This window comes from Chiloscyllium punctatum, chromosome 40, assembly GCF_047496795.1.
Source record: "Chiloscyllium punctatum isolate Juve2018m chromosome 40, sChiPun1.3, whole genome shotgun sequence".
Classification (NCBI taxonomy): Eukaryota; Metazoa; Chordata; class Chondrichthyes; order Orectolobiformes; family Hemiscylliidae; genus Chiloscyllium; species Chiloscyllium punctatum.
This window is the reverse complement of record NC_092778.1, coordinates 12,412,240-12,425,042: the sequence shown is the minus strand read 5'-3', so window position 1 is coordinate 12,425,042 and position 12,803 is coordinate 12,412,240. Positions and strand designations below refer to the sequence as shown.

The window sequence follows — 12,803 nt, the reverse complement described above, 5'->3', positions numbered from 1 at the left end:
ATTTGATGCTGTGTGAATGGCTTGAAGCCTTCGATTGTTCTTCCCCATTTTAAAATAAAAAGGATACATGCAAATTCACAACAGAAAAAAGATTGTGAGGCTTTTTAGCTAGCAAAGCCAGTAGTTCATTTTATAGCTTTAATGAATTATATCTGCTAACATTAATATAATTACAAATAAAGACAAGTCAACAAATTGTTGGTTTATTAATATTTTAATATTGTATGAAGTCAAAATTGATCCCATTAAGCTTTGTCAGAGGATAAATTGGACAAGGATGACAAAATTCTTGAATACAGATAAACCTATCTCTTAAAGCAATCCAAACATGATTCCTACTTCCAAGGCAAATGTTGACGAAAGGTTCCCTGCTACCTCCAGAGCATTTTGCACCCTGAAGCCTGTTGCATTTGTATGAGGAGGAGGATCAGCATAAATGATCGTTAATGATATGCAGAATATAATTTTTATCTTTGTTGAAAATAACAAGTGGCCTCTGCTGATTCATAAAGGACCTCACTTGCGTTCAAGTTTTTAAAAAAATAATTACTTATTTGAGAAGCTAATACCATTACGTTCTCAGTGATAATTATAAAGTAGAGTGGGTGACCAAGGAAAATGTTCAGTTCACACGATTCTGGGGACAAACCGGTTTGTCACATGACACTCTAAGCAAAACGTTTTCCACAGAGGGTGATTTTTGTGTGGAATGAGCTGCTAGAGGAAGTGGTAGATGCAGGTACAGTTACAACATTGAAAAAAAAATTCAGACAAGTAAATGAGTAGGAATGGTTTAGAGGGATATGGACCAAGTGCAGCAAGTGGGACTAGTTTAGTTTGGCAATGTGGCGTGGATGAGTTAGACCAAGGGTCTGTTTCTGTGCTGTGTGACTCTAAAATTCGTTCTCCTCAAATGTCTCCTTTCTGAAGAAAAGAAATGGAGTTAAGGTAACCAATTCAGTCTAGTCTTACAATAGTTGACTGAAAACTGGTGGCTGTATGCCTCTACCTTCTGTGGCTGCTGAATCAATCAATTGACGATGACTTCATTCTCAGCCATTATTTTGGGTAGGGAGGTAAGGGAAGCAAATAAAGAAAATTAAAACTCAAAAGAAATGTAATATGCTGACTCGAGGATATATTAAAGGACTGGTAACGTTGGTACTGCAATGAGGAATAGTGTTGTCTTATTTCCTAGACCAAACAAAAGAATGAAAGGATGATTGAATATCTCAGGTAGTTTTCCCTAAAGCTGTATACTGGATAGAAACAATATGACATTTTTATATCTTATTTGCTGCAGAGATGTCAGATAACGTTGCAGTTTCTGAATATAATGTATGCTAATCTGAAACATTATATAATATTTGTCAATAGAGTCATGCACAAACAATGAAACTAACAGTTGGGCATGACCCGTTTAAGGATTAGAATCAGATGATTAGTTTTGACACAACAGGTAATGCAAAGACTTCTACAAGCCCCATGAGAAAGCTTTGTTTTTTTTCCATGCTAACTAACTATATTACTATTTTAACCATACTATTTTAAAATCTCTAATGTATAAAAATGTTCTCTGACATGAAGGGTCCTACGCTCAGATCTTAAAATTAATAGTGCAGGAAATTGAAAATGTACCATATTTGCAATAGATGGTTATCCTAGGAGGCTGGAAAAGATACAAATGGTGAAGACAATGCAAGCGTATACAGTTGAATGTTGTTATTGGAGACGAAGTGAAAAATGTATCCATTTCCTGGCACAGTCCTCCTTTAAGCATTTCGTCCACAGAATATACAATTAGAGAGAAGAGATTCCAGAAACAAGAGTTCGACAGGCTCAGTTGATTTTCTGTGGTTTCATTGTACAGGTTCAAGACAAAGATTCTTTCACTGGTCAAAAGGAGAGCAGATGCAAGCTAGTCTCCGACTGTTGCTGGAGTGGATACGAAATGTAGGAATGGGTAACATTGCGGATGAATTTTTTTTCAAATTCACTAGTGCTGTAAGGTTGCTGGCAGTCCCAACATCTTGTCTCACACAGGTAATGGCTCTTCTTTCAGAATATTAACTTTTATAGATCGGGGTCCCACCACTTCATAACAAATTGGGTGGCCGCAACAATTTAGCTTACAATTATTTTGTGCAGAAGGAGATTTCAATGTGCAGCTATGAACAGTTAAAACTAAAGGTTGAAAGATGAATGAGTGCAACAGAACTTGCAACTATATAACATTATCTCAGCCATTATATAAGACCAAGTAGGCCATTGGATCTGCTGTGCCATTCCATCAACTCCACTTTAGATTAGTTGGCTGATCAGTTGGTTTGCAATGACATGAAAAGCATTGGTTCAACGCCTGCACTAGTTGAGATTACCATGAAGGATTCTGTCAACCTCTCCCCTTGCCTGAAACTTGTTGACCTTCAGATTAAATCACCAGTTGTCTCTCTCCAATGAGATAGCAGCCTTATGGTCTGGTAGGACTATGGCAACTTTACATTTCCTTTGTAGTTTTAGCAAGACCTCTCTATTTTTATGCTCCATTCCCTTTGAAGTAAACACCGACATTCCATTTGCCTTCCCAATTACTAGCTTGGATATTTTTTATGATTCATGCACAAGAACTCCCAAACCCCTCTGTGCTGTAGCTTTCCGCATTTAAATAATATTTCTCCTACTAAGTGCAAAACCTCATGTTTCCATATTATCAGCCACGTTTTTTTGCCCACTCACCTAGCCTGTCTATATCTCTCCGAGGGCTTTCTGTCATCCTCACCACTTGCCCTCTCTCCTATTTTTGTCATCCACAAACTTGGCAGTAGTACATTCAAGTATGACTATCATTAATAGTGTAAAGGAACTGAAGCCTCTGCACTAATCCCTGTGGCAGTCCACTGCATACAGTTTGCCATTCCTGAAAATGCCACTCCACTTTATTCTGCGATCCTTACACTAGAACTCTGCTTAAGGCTGGTTACTACAGAATTTAAACTGTAGCTTTCAGTTTAATTCCAACCGAAGACTAAATTACATTTGTGCAAAATGAAATTAAAAACTTAGACTGTGCCCTAAAATGCATGCACTCTGTCCTAGTTGGCAAATAGTTTTAGCTCATCCAGTATAAAAGGTGGGATAGTACCAACGTAGTGTTTTCCTTCCCCTATACTTACTCGTGTTGTGGATGATAGTATTGTATCCACAACATATGTGAATACAATATTGACATGATTATACTGACCATATAAAACAGGGAGAATGATTATATCCATAGGTGTAGTGATCTTAATTTGTTACTGTATAATTCTGTAGGGTTTGGGAAAAGTTTAACATCACCATGAGCCTGCAATGTTGTAGTTGTAATAATTGGTAAATGATCCCAAGTCCCTGTCCTAACAACAAAGCTATGTATTGAATATCAATGTGTGTGAGAGAGAAGAAAGGACTAATTGGGTTTTGAGAACAAATTGCCATATGAGAGTTAAAGGAATAAAGTTTACATTTTCATGCAGCAAAAATTATCCACAAATTTATCCTACTAAAAGTATGCAAATGGCTTCCTCATTGGGATATTCTGCTTGTAAAATGACTTTTGTAAATGTACAGAACTGAAATGGCCATTCTGACACCTGCAGGGCTCCAATTGTATCTTCACACTTTTTCACCTACAACCTAACAGGTTAAACTATATAATGGTCCTAAGAGATATCCCGTTATTATTTTTGGTGATATTCCGTACCCAAGTGCAATCTTTCTGTGATGATTGTTACCACCTTATGTTTTGCCTCAGTCTAGCTGGAGTAGTCTGAAGAGAGAATTTCATGCTCTAAATGCTTCCCAACTTCTTCACATATTAACACACTACCAGCTAGCACCTGGAGTGGGCCCCGTTGCAGCTTGGCAGCCAACTGCTGAAGAGAGAGAAACATTGTACAGAACAGGTAAGGCCCGAGTTCCCAGTGAGAAGAGACAGAGGTGACACTGTAAATTTGAAACATAATTTTTGCAAAAGCATTGTTTGAAATGTAATATTTTGCATCTTCTGTTTTGCAATTATACAATGCTTCCCATTGGAGGCATGAGTGCCTGGAAATAAGTTGTTAAAAAATTATAAAAATATTTATGCTAATATTTATTGAAAATTTAATGTTTGAAACAGGCCAATAGAATAAAATACAGTACGTATATGAGAAAGCAATTATGCAGTCTTTTCATTTAAGTCATCCTAATCTGTATTAATTTTACAAAAATTGTTAGTAATACTCTTCAGCATTTATTAGTTACTGTAGTTAATTTAGACTTTAAAATCACTTCAAACTGTTTGTTTTAGTCTCAGTTTATGGCTTGTCTGTCATTTGGTAGAGTATTAAATACCTTATGAAATAGACCAGTATTTCTATTAGATCTTCACTTTTCATCGGCATGGCAGGGCCACATTGGAATATTTCCTGAACCTGCTCAGTTGCTTCAACACTCTCAGAAGGAGGTCAATGAGAAATGGATCAAATGTTGTGAAAGTACATGCCATCCACAAACTGCAAAGGGGCAAAGCAGAGTTTAATTGCATCCCTTCAATGTGTGATAAGCTCCCATATATTTTCTGTTCCACAGAGGACATTCTGTTAAGTTTTGATAAATATCCTCCAATAATGCTGCCTACCAGTAACTTTAAGGTGGATCTAGAAGCAGAGGCCATAGATGACAACATGTACAGACACCTACTATATATACGTCACTTCCTTTGGAGCCTACGCACCAAATCCCAACCAACAAATGGATGTTCTATAACAGAGGAATTACAGGTAAAAGACGTTACTACATACCTTTCAGTGCAAAGAGCATTACACACTGCAATTTGAAGTGGCCCAGAACAAGAATTATACCCTTAATATTTCATATAGCATGCATTAGTTTCTGCTATGTTTTGACACTTGCAATGTAAATACAGAAAATACTTCGGTGTTGGATTGAGATATCCTAAAATTTTTTACTATTTCCTTGCATGGAACTAATGGCTGCATGGTTTAATAGTGTTCTTCCAGATCTTACCTCTTCTGTAATTGAGCATTCAAGATTTTGTGTTATCAGATTTAATTGTGCCACAAGCAGAAACAGATTTTATTCCATATCTGAATAACTAGAACTCAGATACTCTGATATAATGGCTAGGAAAATACTGTTAGGAGATATTGTCGCTTATTCCCCATATCAGTTTGGCCAAATGAGATTGTAGTTTTGCAGGAGCACTATTTTGAAAGAAGAATGACAGAAAGATAATGCAGACTTTATTCAAAGACCTTGGAGGGCATGTCAAGTTCAAATAACTTGCTTCAGTATGGATATTGAATTGAGGCCATATTTGAAAACGAATGAGCAAATTAGATGTAGTCTCTTATTGTTTTAATACTTAAATAGTTTGTGAAAACTTTAACATGCACCCTGTCAATAGCCTATCAGAAAGATGGGCTTAGATGGTCATCTAAGTAGATATTGAACATTTCAGCCTTTACATTGTATTGGATTTATTTTTTTAAAAATCTATTTTTTTTTAAAATGGAAAAATCCCAGGGAAATTAAAGAAGAGGAGAAACCATTGAGTCAACAGGGCCCAATAATGAGTGCATCCACATTGGGGTCTATGCTTAATTCTTTACTTTGGTGAGGATGGCATCAATAGTGTGTGCAATTCAAATGACAGAAGATTAGTCCATGAATGAATTCAGAAACAGCAAATATGACTCAATATTGGAGAAGTACATAGGACAATGTAACCTGAAGTGCATCTAATCCATTAATTTTTGCACATTAAAAATAACACTGTAGGACAAGAAGGAGTATGTTCATTGATTACATACATTACATACATTGCTAGGCCATTGTAATTCTAAATTGTTTGACTGTTGGTTTTCATTGGTGTACTAAAGTCAGTTTGGTCCTCATTGTGTTGAGATATTGAGACAGTAGAAGCACCTTACATTTTTATTTTGACCTACAGGACATGAAATTAAGCATTTTGAAGAAAATAAATCAGGGAAGACATATGATAATCTTGAAGGCCCCTTCACACCTACAATTTGAAGTTTAAAGAGATTAAATGTAATAGCTTTAAATAGTGCTTTAGATGGAATGTGATAGAAGGGTATACATAAACAAGGTGCCAAGAATTACTTTAGTTATTCAGAGATTTTTAAACAGCCTGAACTGTTTATGTAACTTACATATTGTTACATTACAATCCTTTAAGGTACTTAGTAAGTCTTGAGTGTGGAGAGGATTAGGGAAGATCTGATGTGTGGGTTAAATAGTTTCAATTCTGGATTAGTGGTGCTGGAAGAGCACAGCAGTTCAGCAGCATCCTTTCTGCCCGAACTGCTGTGCTCTTCCAGCACCACTAATCCAGAATCTGGTTTCCAGCATCTGCAGTCATTGTTTTTACCCCTAAATAGTTTCAATTGCCAATAAATAATAATGTGTTTGAGTATGACCAATTGTCTCATAAAACTGGAAGAATTCTTCAAGTCCCTCCTGAAATTAGCCATTTTTGTCTCCCTCCTCATTTCTAATTGTTGGAGGTACATACACACTTGATCAAATGAGTGTAATTATTTCAAGGAAATAATCTTGGCTAATTACTAGGGATCACGAGTTCAAGGTGAGAGGGGAAACATTTAAGGGAAATATGCGTGGAAAGTTCTTTATGCAGAGGGTGGTGGGTACCTGGAATGTGTTGCCAGCGGAGATGGTAGAGGTGAGCACCATAGTGTAATTTAAAATGTATCTAGACAGATACGTGAATGGGCAGGGAGCAGAGGGATACAGATCCTTGGAAAATAGGTGACAGGTTTAGATAGAGGATCTGGAACTGCACGGGCTTGGAGGGCTGAAGGGCCTGTTCCTGCTGTAATTTTCTTTGTAATACTGCTGGGAATACTAATTTTCTGGAAACACTCAGAATTGCATAAGATTATTTTAAAATCAAATAAATATTGGTTTCTATTTCATGAAGGGTTAGGAGGGAAAAAAGGGTGAAAGGAATCTGATTGCTAGAACTCAAAGCACTTCTGCCAAATGAAAAAGAAATATCTTCTGATGTCAAAACCAAGCTGCTTTATCTCTTCAGTGAGATTTGGCTTAGCATATCCTCACTGTTTGTTCTAAATCTTCATCATCAGAACTTCTGTAAACATACTCTTGGATTCTTCTTTTTGTCCTGGATCCAAAAATTTATTTAGGAATTCCTAAAACCATTTATATTCATGTTTAAAGCATTGCTTCGAATTTACTGCACCGTGTTCAGTTGTTAACTGTTGCTTGGAGCAAAGGAAGTCATTGTAAAGTATCCTTTTGAAGGGAGACTTTGCTTCTTGAGATACACTGCTTTGTTGTTGATGCATACTAAAAACTGTTTTGCATCAAAAAGAAGATGGCAGCGTAACTACATTTTTTGGCTTCCATCTGGTTTTGAATTGCCTCAATTCATTGCTAGCTGGATTATTACATAAAACAGGACAGGAACTGCAACATGGAAACAATTTCAGTCCATCCTCCACAAGAACAGTAATCCTGGTCCCATATGCCTGCCCTGTTCTTTGGAACCCCTTTCCTCAACCACTAATGTCTCTTAAATGTTGACATGCAACATACATGTTTGTACAGAAAGAGGCCAACCATCCCATTAGGCTGCACTATCATTCACTTAGATCATAGTTGATCCAGATGGGTATTTTTCAACAGTGGTTATCGTTAGAATCATAATTCCAGATTTTTATTGAATCAAAATTCTACCATCTGCGATTCAAACACAGGTCATTACCCAGGTCTCCGGACTGATAGTCTGGATAATGCTGCAAGGCAATTATCACCTCAAAGTCATCTAAGGCATTTATTTAAATTGTGAAAAGTTGAGACGCCAGCGCTGATTCCTGTAGTATATCACTCATTCCATCTTGCCAACGAGAGAATGAAATACTTGTGCTTGCAATGTTTCCCATTTGCTGGCCAATCTTCCGTCTATGCCAATATGTTATCCTGCAACGTAAGTGTCTATTGTCCTCCATAATCTTTGATGTGGCACGTTATGAATAAGTACAGTACACTGACTAGTTACTTTTTCTCCACAGCATGTGTTACTACTTCAAATAACTCCAAAAAAAAATTGGTTGAACAATATTTTCCATGTACAAAACCAAGTTGATTTTGCCGGATTATTTTGGACTGCCCTGCCATAACATTTTTGATAACAGCTTTGAAAATCTTTCAATTGATCCAACGTGGTGGAGGGTTGTTTTTCAGACTGGAGGCCTGTGACCAGTGGAGTGCCACAAGGATCGGTGCTGGGCTCTCTACTTTTGGTCATTTACATAAATGATTTGGATGAGAGCATAAGAGGTAAAGTTAGTAAGTTTGCAGATGACACCAAAATTGGAGGTGTAGTGGACAGTGAAGAGGGTTACCTCAGATTACAACAGGATCTGGACAAGATGAGCCAATGGGCTGAGAAGTGGCAGATGTAGTTTAATTCCGATAAATGTGAAGTGCTGCATTTTGGGAAAGCAAATCTTAGCAGGACTTATACACTGAATGGTAAGGTCCTAGGGAATGTTGCTGAACAAAGAGACCTTGGAGTGCAGGTTCATAGCTCCTTGGAAGTGGAGTTGCAGGTAGATAGGATAGTGAAGAAGGCTTTTGGTTTCCTTTATTGGTCAGAGTATTGAGTACAGGAGTTGGGAGGTCATGTTGCGGCTATACAGGGCATTGGTTAGGCCACTGTTGGAATATTGCGTGCAGTTCTGGTCTCCTTCCTATCGGAAAGACGTTGTGAAACTTGTAAATCTTTTCTGAACCCTTTCAGAGTGTTACTAGGGTTGGAGGATCTGAGCTACAGGGAGAGGCTGAACAGGCTGGGGCTGTTTTCCCTGGAGCGTCGGAGGCTGAGAGGTGACCTTATAGAGGTTTACAAAATTATGAGGGACCTGGATAGGATAAATGGAAAAAGTCTTTTCCCTGGGGTTGGGGAGTCCAGAACTAGAGGGCATAGGTTTAGGGTGAGAGGGGAAAGATATAAAAGAGACCTAAGGGGCAACTTTTCACGCAGAGGGTGGTATGTGTATGGAATGAGCTGCCAGAGGATGTGGTGGAGGCTGGTACAATTGCAACATTTAAGAGGCATTTGGATGGGTATATGAATAGGAAGGGTTTGGAGGGATATGGGCCGGGTGCTGGCAGGTGGGACTAGATTGGGTTGGGATATCTGGTCGGCATGGACGGGTTAGACCGAAGGATCTGTTTCCATGCTGTACATCTCTATGACTCTATAACTGCCTAATTAACGACTGTAAACTGTGCAATCACATTTAAAGTGCTGCACCTTGGGTTGAATAGATGAATGCATGACCTGGAACAAACTGAACAAGCAGTTTTTGTGATAACATTTTCAAATTCAACTGTTGCATCAAGGAATAATGTAACAAAAAGAAATTAAATTATTGTGTAGGAAGTACAGATAACGTTGCCTTGTGGAGCTGACTTTCACACTTCACTTGTCACTAGTTAATTGCCTGGTCTAACTTATTTGAGAATTGAATGAATATACCAAGTTCTTCATTCATCAACCCTTTGTGTTGGGGCCAAGCAATCACCAAAACCTGTATTCTGTTACTCCCGTAAGACTTCATATGGTTGTGCTGAAAAGGTTTCGTGGCTATCATTTATTCCTTCAAATTTGTATCTTTTACAGACTGAGTTTCCAATTTCCCACCAGTTGTCTTCACACAGTCCAACCACACTTTACAGTCCCAAGATTCTGGATCAGCAATCAAGCCGAAATAATTACCTTAACAATAACTATAACACAGGGACACACAGTCGAAGCTCAAGCACTTCATCAGTCAGTGGATCAAGCAGAGATTTTAATTCCTGCCATGAACTTAAAGAAAAACTACAGAAGCTACAGCTGCAAAATACTCTGGGAAGAAATAGGCTCCCAGGACACAGCATGCAACCATTCGATCCCTCCAGTCTTTTAACTCCTCCAAACACACCTTTGAACTCTGACTTTCTGCTCAGTGACTGTGTACAAACCAATGGAGCTGGTAGACCTGCATCAAGCACCAGGAAAAATGGTATCTACAAAAGTGGAGCCAATGAGGGAGAAGGTAACTATCAGGATTCCAACTTATGGTCAAAATGAAACTAACACAAAGGATGCTGGAGAAGCTCAGCAGGTCTGGCAGCATCTGTGGAGAGAGAAATGGAGTTGATATTTGAAGTTATGTTAGGAGTCTGGTGTGACTCTTCCTCAGAAGCAGGTTTTTCTCTATATCTGTTGATCTGTAGTTTTATCAAGGTTATATCCTTGGAAGTGCAAACATTGCTCAATAATTTCACCTTTTATAAATAACAAACTATAATTTCACTGTGAATTTATATTACTTAAGGCTATCAGTTTACACAAACTTGATTGAGTTTCTTGAGGATGTAATAAAAAACATTGAGGGAAGAGTGATAGACATTGTCTTACATGGACCTCAGTAAAGCCTTCGACAAAGTTCTGCATGATAGACTGATTAATAAAATTAGATCACATGGGATTTGTAGAGCTTATTAATTGGATACAAAATTTACTTAACTGAAGCCATGTGACCAGCGGTGTTCCCCAGGGATTGGTGCTGGGTCCGCTGTTGTTTGTAACTTATTGAAACAGCTTGGATGAGAATTTAGGAGGCATGGTTAGTAAGTTTGCAGATGACACCAACATTGGTTGTATAGTCCATAGTGAAGAAGATTAAGATTATGTAAGGGATCTTGATCAGTTGGGCCATTGGGCTGAGGTGTAGCAGATGGAGTTTAATTTGGATAAATGCAAGGTATTGCATTTTTGTTAAGTAAGCAAGAGTAGGACTTGCACAGTAGGGCCCTGGGTAATGTTGTCAAACAGACATTCCCAGGGGTCGGGTACATAGTTCTTTGAAGGTTGCCTCACGGGTGGTTAAGAAGGCATTTAGCACGCTTGCCTTCATTGCTCAGACTATTGAGTATAGGATCTTGTGAGTCCACTTTTGGAGTACTGTGTACAACTCTAGGTGCCTTGCTTTAGGAAAGATAATGTTAGAGAGAGTTCAGAAAAGATTTACCAGGATGTTTCCATGAGTGGAGGGTTTGAGTTCTCGGGAGAGGCTGGATAGGCTAGGACATTCTTCACTGGAGCATGGAAGGTTAAGGGGTGACCTTACAGATTTATAAAATCAGGAGGGGCATAAATAAAGTGAATAGCAAAATATTTTCTGTAGTGTCAGGAGTTCAAAACTGGGGGTATATGTTTAAGGTGGGAGGCGAAAGATTTAAAAGGGATCTGTGGGGCAGCTTTTTCCATAGAGTGTGGTGTGTATGTGGAATGAACTGCCAGAGGAAGTGGTAGATCCGGATACAGTTGCAACATTTAAAATACATTTACACAGGTTCATGAACAGGAAAGGCATAAAGGGTTATGGGCGAAATGCAGGTAAATGAGACTAGTTGAATTTGCAAAACTTAGTCTGCACGGACGGGTTGGATCGAAGGTCTCTTTCCATGCTAGCATTCCACTCTAGCTGCATTTTGTTTTGATGCAGGCACTCATACCCTTTATTTTAAATACTATTTGTATTAAAAGATGCAATGTTTCTAAAGTACAAAATATTTATTTAGATATGTTTTTTAAAAAATTGTTAGGGTTTTATAAGTTAGTGTTTAAAGATAGTATCATTGAGGGTAGTGTCCTACATCTTTGAAGTCCTTGAATAGATCTTGATTTGGAGGAGTTGGTGTTGGACTGGGGTGTACAAAGTTAAAAATCACATAACACCAAGTTATAGTCCAACAGGTTTATTTGGAAGTACTAGCTTTCGGAGCGCTGCTCCTTCATCAGGTGGTTGTCTGAAAGCTAGTGCTTCCAAATAAACCTGTTGGACTATAACTTGGTGTTGTGTGATTTTTAACTTTGAATGGATCTTGGCTGTTGAAAGATCTTTACTGGACCTGTTTATAAAGAGATCCAAGTTTGTGCGGTCATCCGAGCAGGTCATCTTCGTACTGAAGAAGCAACAGTGATCTGTTGCCCCTACCCTTCCTGAACATTCAGCTGTGTTGTTGTTTAGGTCCAATAGGACTGCAGTTTGCTTAAAATTTTAAGTTTAGACTTTTCCATTTCAGATGAGATTTTAATCTGGAATGAATTAGCATTTAAAATAATAAACAGTTTCTAGAGTCAAATAATACCAAGTTGGATTATAAACATTGTATAATACCAGATTAATTCTTAATTTTGTTTTAAAACAGGGAGAGCTTATGATTTACCAACACCTGCTTCTTCCAGCCAGAGTTCAGGAGAAGATGATCCATGTTGTGTATTTGTGGTGGAGCTGGGGAGAGGACCCATTGGTTTAGGAATGGGACTGATTGATGGACTGGTAAGTGCGATGAACTACACATTAATCAGTAAGAACAGTGGCAGTATTTATATTCACCAATAAATAATCTTGCAAAATGTATAGCATATAATTATATCTAAGAATTTGAAATACTTGTTCTTTGAATTTTAGTGAAATTCTCTTTAATCTCAGTTGATTATTTATTTAGCAAATGTAATCTCTGGAGGCAAGTGATAAACTCAGTACATGAGACTAAGGTGATTAGTTTGCCACTTAAGTTTGCAGAGGAAGCGCTCCTCAGTAGTGCAAGTAGGGGAGGTTGACTGTGTGGGGGCTTTGGTTTTGTGAACCTGTTCAGCCAGGAGCAGGCTCAATATGCCATTTCAACAAATGGGA

General features: G+C 38.1%; 1 protein-coding gene across 1 annotated transcript in view; it reads left to right on the top strand.

Moving 5' to 3' along the window:
* Positions 1-12,803, top strand: part of radil (Ras association and DIL domains) — a 121,633-nt gene that overhangs the window by 97,655 nt on the left and 11,175 nt on the right. Inside the window, exons 10-14 of the mRNA XM_072559303.1 lie at positions 1,871-2,043; positions 3,791-3,941; positions 4,612-4,802; positions 9,737-10,154; positions 12,316-12,446. Of these exons, the coding sequence (XP_072415404.1) occupies positions 1,871-2,043; positions 3,791-3,941; positions 4,612-4,802; positions 9,737-10,154; positions 12,316-12,446 (1,064 nt within the window). The remainder of the gene's footprint in view (positions 1-1,870; positions 2,044-3,790; positions 3,942-4,611; positions 4,803-9,736; positions 10,155-12,315; positions 12,447-12,803) is intronic.